The sequence below is a fragment of the Vigna unguiculata genome, chromosome 11 (assembly GCF_037176805.1).
Source record: "Vigna unguiculata cultivar grain cowpea cultivar isolate G323 ecotype 2 chromosome 11, ASM3717680v1, whole genome shotgun sequence".
NCBI classification, from domain to species: Eukaryota; Viridiplantae; Streptophyta; class Magnoliopsida; order Fabales; family Fabaceae; genus Vigna; species Vigna unguiculata.
Window position 1 is genome coordinate 4047142 of NC_140802.1, and position 8778 is coordinate 4055919.

Below are 8778 nucleotides of genomic sequence, written 5' to 3' on the forward strand. Positions count from 1 at the left end.
TCAATATAGTGTACAACACATGGAGTCCAATACAGTTGTTCTGTTTTTTCATCAACAAATCTCCAATTGTCTTGAAATTTGCAGCATTATCAGTAACAACTTGAATTATATTTTCTTCTCCAACAATGTCATTTAATATCTTGAATACTTTATCAGTTGTTTGTGTGTGCGCGTGTGTGCGTGTGCGTGTGTGCGTGTGTGCGTGTTGATATGGAAACAATGAATACTTGTATTATTTTTGAAAATGGTTTAATGTTGATATCACATGTATTCATATAATTATATTTATAAAAATAATAAATAATACAAGTTTTATCTAAAATACACATTAACATAAATAAACCTTGTATTCAAACTTTTTTCATTTTTGAAAGTTATTTTATTGACAAGGTGTCATGAATGGATATGAATAGTGTTTTCCTAACCAGTCATTGGTTAGGACCAATTGTAAAGAGTTATAGAAGAAAATCTAATAATATATTAAAAGTAAACTAAGTGTGAAAAGGAGTTTCACTCAACTACATGGGAAGACTATAATGTTGTCTCTTTGCAGAATGAAGCATATCAATTAAGTGAAAATCCCACATCGGTAAGGGCTTTGACAACAAGTTGAACGTCAGAATATAAAAGCTTAACATCTGTACTGTTAAAATCATACCTTTCTCGGCCTTTTGGCTAAGATCAAGTGTAGTATCTGTTCTTATCAGTTTAATATCTGATATGTGGACTATTGGTTCACACGATATTAAATTTATTTTTTAAGGGAGAGGGCCAACTGCAGTAGCTTGCTATTGTGGCTCTTAAGCATTGTCCTTGCTTTGCACTACAGCAAGGGCTAGGTGCATCCCTCCTACTTCATTTAAGTTTTTTTGTAGTATTAATATTTGTCTTTGTTCCTTTAAGTATCATATATTATGACTTAATCACATGCACTGGGTTAGGTAAAATTGATTCAATTATTCTGTTTCACCCATAGGGGTAACACAATTTCATCGATGGAAATAGTCTAAATTAACTTTGTCACACTACCAAACAAGCTTTGCTTCTCTAACTCCATTAGGCCGTTTTTGCTTACATGACCTGACCTTCTCCATATTTCGGTCTTGGATAAAACAGTTTGATCAGCAATAGACGCTGAAATCCCCTTCTAATTGATTCCTGAACCAAATTTAGTTTTAAAGACATCATTTTCTTAAAGATTTTTCTGTTTTTCTTTTGAGGAAACTATATACGATGGCTACTGGTGTGTCTTTTTTCATAGATTAACGTCGTTGAACTCAGTTACGGCATCGAAAAAAATCATCCAAACATGTCTTTGCAATGAAGTCATCTTGAATTTTTTGCTTCTTTTGTGGAAGTAAAACTTCTTCAAATTAACTCCAATCTATCTCGATCCAATTTCAAAATTATAATCTCAATCTGAACTTCCATCATCTTAGTGTTCATAATCTCAAAGCCTTCAATGCTTTATAAAACCCGCCAATTTCTCCATCTAGAAACACACACATGTGCTTTGGTTTATGTTTATCAAGAAAACTAAGAAAACCTTTCGCTCAATTTATCAAGATGTGATCGATTGTTGAATACAGTAAATTTCAACTTTCTGAGAGGCTGAAAGACCTGCCATGGAGTTTTTCTTACCACTTCAAACCTTGCCTTTATGTTAAAGGAAGCTTTGAGTTGTGACAGACAAACTTTTCTGACTTTGCAATCTTTTACTATTTAGTTTCGCTTACAAACTTTATTACTTTTTGTTTTAGAATCTTCATTAACTCTTTTGCGTTAAGTAACTAAGCATCACCTTTGATTTGCACTGCATCAAGGACCTGGTTCATCCCACCTAGATCAGTCCAATCTACATGGTTCTTATCCTGGTCACAAATTATCTTTACATCTTTTTTATATTCATATAGTTGTGAATGTGTAATGCAACTAATTCAATTTTTTGCTGTTGGGGTAGGAGTTTTAATCATGCTTGGTTGGGTTGTGTGTTGTGCAATTTGTTGGCATGCCCACTCCAAGAGTGAACCATCACTTTTTTGGTTTTTGACGTGTGGCTTCTAAATCAAGTGACAACAATGTTCAAAGCCTTACCAATCTTTTAAAGAACTCTTAATTCCATCACCAATCCTTCATCTACAACATTTAGGAACAAATTTTACTTCCCTGCGAGAACCCAGCAATCTCCCTTGTGTCGCCTGTGCTAGAGTCCCACAACTACCATTCATCAGAGAAAGAAAGATTGAGGATCATGCTATGCAATTCTTGAGGGGCCTCAACAAGCAATACAACAATGTTACTTCTCATGTCTTAATGATGTACCCAATTCCATCCATTTCAAAGATCTTTTCCTATGTGGTTCAACAAGAGAGGCAAATTGGAAGGAACAATTTCTTCAATGGAACTGAGATTAAGGTCAACAATACAACTACTACTTGTACCTACTGCAAAAAAGTTGGAGGACACAGTGAGTTAGTTTGTTTCAAGAAACATGGATTTCTGGGTAGTAGTAATCCTGACAATAGAAATACGACATATATGTTAATTCTTTTGATATGAAGCAGCTGCATGTTTTTGGATGTTTGTTTTATGTCTACTATTTCTGTGAATCAGACTAAATTGGATCCCAGAGCAAGGATAGGTATGTTCCTCATGTTCAAACCAAATGTTAAGGATTGTATTGTATCTTATCTAAATTCCCATTGCATTCATATTTCTACAAATGTTATCTTCTATGAAGATAAATTTCATTTCAAAACTATTTCTCAGGAAAATTCTATTGACAAGATGATTACACCTGTTTTTGAGAAGATAAAGGATTATGATTTTGATCTTACTGTCCATAAGAGTAAAAACTTCAATGATAACATTGGTTCTGAAAACCATATCACGCATGCTCAGAGCATTGATGATCCTGAAAAACTGAATAAATCTGATAGTATTGATACTGAACAAGCTTTTGATTCTGCGTTAGAGAAAAATTGTCCTAGAAGGTCTACTAGACACAAAAATGTTCCTGCTTATTTACAAGATTTTCAAACTTTTACTACTAAAACTGAAAAGAAAACTAGATATTCTATTCGGGTTCACGTTTCTATGGCAAGACTGTCTTCTTTGAAATAGGTTATCTGCTCTTATGAAGATGCTTCATGGTATGAACATTCGAAGAAAGCAATGACAGAAGAACTAACAGCCCTTGAACAGAATGGAATCTGGACAGTGAGTTGTCTACCAGAAGGAAAACATGTTATTGGATGCAATACATACAAAAAGAAGATACAAGAAAAATGATTGTGCTCTCCAACCTATTCTATTTTCAAGTGACAATGTCCCACATTGGTCACGATACTGACAAGAACTCCAGCTTAGAATATAAAAGTGGTATCTATACCCAATCCAAATTATACCTTTCTCGGCCTTTTGGCTAAGATCAAGTGTAGTATCTGTTCTTATCAGTTTAATATCTGATATGTAGACCATTGGTTTACAAGATATTAAATTTATTTTTTAAGGGAAAGGTTCAATTGCAGTGGCTTGCTACTGTGGCTCTTGTGCATCTCCTTTGCTTTGCACTACTGCAAAGGTTGGGTGCATCCCTCCTTGTTCAGTTAAGGTTTTTAAAATATTTGTATTTGTGCCTTTAAGTATCATATATTATGATTTAATCACATCCACGTGGTTTAGGTAAGACTGTCTAACACATGTAGAATAAAAATATCTAACCATTATAAACTAGAGGTTGAAAGTATGGTATCCATTATTTCTTTTTCTAAATTGATTTTATTCTATGTTTCATTCATAAGGGTAGCACAATTTCATGGACATTGTGTTAAAAATACAAACTTAATCTCATTGACAAAGATATCAGTTTAGGCCAATTTCTATTAATGAGAAATGGAAATAGTCCATACACCAAGAGCAATAATAAGTCTACTGTCTTTAAAATCTTCTTGCTTACGAGAGAAAATGAGTTCATGGCTTAGGATTGATAGTCAATGAATTTTTAGGACAAAGGAAATTGTGTAAATAATAGTAAACTTCTTCAACTCCATTAGGTATTTTTTTGCTTCCATGACCTTACATTCTCCACACTAACCATATTCAGTCTTGGATCTTCTTCAACTACATTAGGCCCTTTTTGCAATCTTTACTATTTAGTTTTGGCTTACAAACTTTATTAGCTTGTTTTGTTTTAGAATCTTAATTAACTTTTGTGTTAAGTGAGAGGGTCAACTGCAATGGTTCAATCTTTTATGTTAAGATTTTATTTCTACATGGTTCTTATTCTGGTCACAAATGCTTCTTACATCTTTTTTATATTCTTATAGTTGTGAATGTCTAGTGCAACTATAATTCAATTTTTTGCTGTTGTGGTAGAAGTTATCTGATACAGGTTTTAATCACCTATCTCGTGAAAGGACCTCAAAATGCACAACATGGAAACTTCAAGAAATTTCAGTTTCAATATCATTGCAATTATAAATGTTTCTGTCTGTAATTCTTTAGTAGTATCAGGAAAATTCATCCGATTATGAAATGACAATATAAAAGACAGTTTGTGAATACTTGGAAGTTGCAGAGAATGACCACATTTAGAAGATTTTAACAGTTTCAAACATTTAATCACTTTATGCCCATAACTATTTTTATTCATAGCTCGAGGGATAGAAATTCAGGCTTCTGACTCAAGTGAGGGCAACAAGGTCCCTGCTCTCCCAGAGCACAATGTTGGAAGCCATGAAAGCCTCACCAATCTTTTAAAGAACTTTCAATTAGAACACCAATCTTGTATCACTTAGATCACCAATCTTTTATCTACAGCATTCAGGAAAAAAATTTATATCTGACACCCCAACCAATAAACTCCTCCAAATTCCCAATGCTATTTTGAAAAAATATATACAAACAACCAGGGGGAGTTGTACACAACCCTGAGTTGATTTTTTTAACAAACATAATATATATATATATATATATATATATATATATATATATATATATATATATATATATATAATGATTAACGTTTTTTTGCACTATTTATTGCTTTTTGATATATCATAAAAGAAAAAAGTAATGATTATATGTTTATTTAGCTTTGACATGCCTCTTATGTGAAGGTCCCTTTTCAGCTTAAGCCTCTTATGTCTTAGTCACAATGAAATCGTCTTGAATATTTTGATCCTTCAACAAACTATTCTTTTGCAGAAGTAAAACATCTTCAAATTAACTTGAATCTATCTCAATCCAATTTCAAATCTGAATTTCCATCATCTTTTTTTTTTTCTCTCAAAAGCTTCAAGGCTCTATGAAACCCATCAATTTCTCCATAGTACACACAATTTAGTGTTGCTACTCCACTGAAAAATGTCATAACTATAAGGGTAAATGTAACTAAACTATAAATGTTCTTTGAAATATTCAAGTAGAACGAATGTACATTACTTACATTTGTCCTGATAACTAAGAAATGTATCATTGGTCCCATCAAGTATGAAGTGCTAACTTACGTCTAGACTTTCTATTATTTCAAAGTGCATCTGCATACTTGGAGGCATATTATTAAAATAATACCTTGAGAATACTTTTAATTTCCCCAAACTCTTAGGGACTTCAGATTCAAGAAGACGCAGCATTTTATCTTTTTCATTCCGTATCCAATCACGCCGCTTGTCATTCCATTGTCTTGGTGTTCCATGAAGGAGAAAACGGAGTTGAGGAGCTCCTTGCATGAGCCTTTTGGAGATTCTTTCAAACACATTAGGGTTAGTTAGGTATGCCCCAGCAGTGTTCAGACCAACATCAACATAATGAATATCGCTGATGCTGTTCAGTAAGTCTTCCTTTGTTTTGGGAACAATGTAAGTATTCTCAGATCCCACATTGGGTGAATTCACATTAGAACCAATATCTGAGAATCCCAGCTCAGTAACTATCTGGTTCAGAACAGTTCCACCTTTGCTAAAACCAAGGATGAATGTCTTGGGCTGAGAGAAAGAACAGGCTGAAGTGCAGCCAGACCTTGAACCTACTTGTGTTCTTAAGATGACTTTTTTTGCCTGCATTACAAGAAATTCAAAACATGGAAAGGAAAACATTCAGACCAAGTGGTCATTACAAGTTGCAGACATGAACAGGGACTTTTTTTTTAATTTGACTATTACAATCACATAAGAGATATCTCTAGTCATGTAGCACATTGGTGTTGTATAGGATCATTAATTTAGAGAAGTTAAGGAGCAAGAACTTGATTAGGATATGTAATAACCTTGCTAATGATTTTTTTGTTTTGCCTCAAATGGTTAGTGAAGTTAGAAGATGAGCATAACTACAGCAATCAATATGGAAATTTAATTTGCCAACAGTTATCATGCCTTCCTGGCATTTAAGATGGGAAAAGACCATACTTCTTCAAGGCAATTAGATAAGAGAGACACAGTTGATGTAGATGCAGGGAAACCAATTGGATTATATGACCTTGGCTCTCCATATTGATTCATGGACGATATGAAGTCCTTGTAGACAGCAAAAGGTCCATTAAAAACAGAAGCCTCAATAACCCAAGCATTAATTGAAGAACCAAATTTGGACACAACAATTTCGGATAGTTTTTGTAAATTTGATATCCTCTCGATCACTGGGTTACCTGACCCTTCGACTCGGTCACCACAGAAAAATATAGCATTGGCTATAGGTACCTGTAACAAATCAGAAAGATGTTTGGTAAGCAAAAGGGAAGGTGGTAAACCATACAAGTTCGAAAGCATCTTTATCCAAGATAATGAAACAGGGAATTCTGAATTTGAAGATTCAATCACATTGAAATTATCTATTTTACATTTTCCAAATAGTTTTAATCTTTATGCACAAATCCTTAACTTCACATAATTCAACTACAGTTCAGGTAAATAACCAAAAGGATGCCAATCTGCCCGACCAAAAAGCTTACCATTGAGTACTTTCAACAAGTAGAATCAAATGATTAACTGATTTCTACTGATGCACGCATAAAATATATTTAGTAAGTCCCTTGCCAAAAGAAACTCAAATAACTTGCATTCACTATATAGCATGATTTTCGACTTTGTTAAGAAACAATGCTAAGCTACATTCCTAAGCTACATAGTTAAAAGACTGATATATAGTAAGCAACTGACTTAGTTGTTCATCTGAACTAAAAGTTAATGGTTATCTATAAACAATATGGTTCTAGTTCAATGAATTACTTACACAAAGTGTTTTGGTTTCCGCAGAAAGGCAGAGAGACACACCAACCCTATGCAATGTCCTGCTATTAGGATGCAGAGGGACTCTCAAAACTCCACTCAAACGTTCCATCTAAAAATCTTCAGAATATTTGGTGGTGTCAAGCACAGTGAATATTGGAAGTTGAGTATATTGCATAAAGGGACATCAAACTAACGAGTTCAAATATCCAATATGAAACTCAAGATAAGAAAAAGTGGCCATATAAGATAGGAAAATAGTATTTTTACCTAAAAAATGTCTATAAATTTAAATGATAATTACCTACCTTGTTTCAAAAAGAATAAAAACCTAACAGCAACTATGAGTGTTAACAATGCAGTAGTGATGAACAAGAGAAAATAGGTTATGCACTTGTAAAGCAGTTTTATACTTTTCATTCAATCACAAATCTCCATGTATAGTAAGTTGTTAATTTTTACCCTAACTATCCTAAAAGGCTAAAAGGCATTTGGTAATTTCCAATTGAATGACAGTATGATGAATCGACCTTATATTGGGAATGCATCACCATTAAACTCTTGTGTACAATGTTAACAGATTAAAGATTTTATCTTTTTAAACTAATTATTACAAAAATAAGCTTTTTGTGCATAAGAATTTATGATCAGATAAGGGTATAAAAGAAAATCTGATAACCTTAAAGTTGGTTCGGATTATTCATAGACGATTGGTTGTCATGAAATTATGAAAACTTATAGATGATGAATTAATATAACAAACAACAGAAAAAAAGCACATATAAGAAACAGAAGCACATCAAAATATAGACAAAGCGCCAAAAGACAAAAGCGGAAAAATACTCTGAAATTTTAACAAAAACGTGAAGACTAAACAGTTGAAGATAAAGAATGCTTCTCAATACGATGTTCTTCTTCATTATCTGATTATCATGGTTGCGTTTCTTCCTCTGCTCCGATTAGCAGGTTTCAGTTGCGGTGGATTTTGGACGATTCAAAGAAAATAAATGACGGGTGAAATAGGGAAATTTAAAGAATTTCTTGGTAAATAAATTACTTTTTGTTTCATATAAAGATTTAGAAATTTAAAATTGATAAAAAAATACATAAAAAATAAAAATAAAAGCTACACAATTCTTGTACACAGGTAATATATTGTGTAGCATATGGAATTGGTTAAATTTTTATAATAAATGTCTTAGAAAGTATATTAAATGTGATATGTGATTAAATGAAAATATAAAACTTAATAACCGCTAATAGACATTGAGTTTGAAATATGGTTATTATAAATTAAATAATGATAATAGAATAAATTTTTATTATGTGAATTGTTCTTGTTAAAAAATAGCTTTAAATGACATAAAATTAAAAATTAATAAAAATGTTAATATAATTAATTTGAATGGTGGAAAATAGAAGTATTAAACATATGCTATTTAAGAGACTTTGTGGAAAATACTTTTTTATTGGTTAAAAATGATAAAAAGGCAGACTCTTCAAATAGAATATGTAAGGCTGATGAAATTTTGTGACTTTTAATAGATTATAA

The 8778-nt window shown here is 32.4% G+C and overlaps 1 protein-coding gene and 2 non-coding genes across 6 annotated transcripts; 2 read left to right on the forward strand and 1 right to left on the reverse strand.

Annotated features, from left to right (window-relative positions):
• Window positions 1-654: 654 nt before the first annotated feature.
• LOC114170873 (U2 spliceosomal RNA) lies at window positions 655-850 on the forward strand. The gene has a single exon (XR_003601233.2). It is a non-coding gene; the product is annotated as a U2 spliceosomal RNA (small nuclear RNA).
• A 2553-nt stretch (window positions 851-3403) lies between these two features.
• Window positions 3404-3599, forward strand: LOC114170866 (U2 spliceosomal RNA). The gene has a single exon (XR_003601227.2). It is a non-coding gene; the product is annotated as a U2 spliceosomal RNA (small nuclear RNA).
• A 1743-nt stretch (window positions 3600-5342) lies between these two features.
• LOC114168576 (uncharacterized) lies at window positions 5343-8278 on the reverse strand. Of its 4 annotated transcripts, none has more exons than XM_028053456.2 (4): window positions 8132-8278; window positions 7231-7346; window positions 6408-6698; window positions 5343-6059 (listed from the first exon to the last, which is right to left on the reverse strand). In XM_028053456.2, the coding sequence occupies exons 2-4, from the start codon at window positions 7336-7338 to the stop codon at window positions 5502-5504; spliced, it is 957 nt and encodes a 318-aa protein (XP_027909257.2). In that variant the 5' UTR covers window positions 7339-7346; window positions 8132-8278; the 3' UTR covers window positions 5343-5501. The 4 variants fall into 4 exon arrangements, with proteins under 4 accessions (XP_027909257.2, XP_027909258.2, XP_027909259.2 ...); XM_028053457.2 differs by having other exon boundaries at window positions 8070-8247; XM_028053458.2 differs by lacking the exon at window positions 7231-7346 and having other exon boundaries at window positions 8132-8257.
• Window positions 8279-8778: the final 500 nt, after the last annotated feature.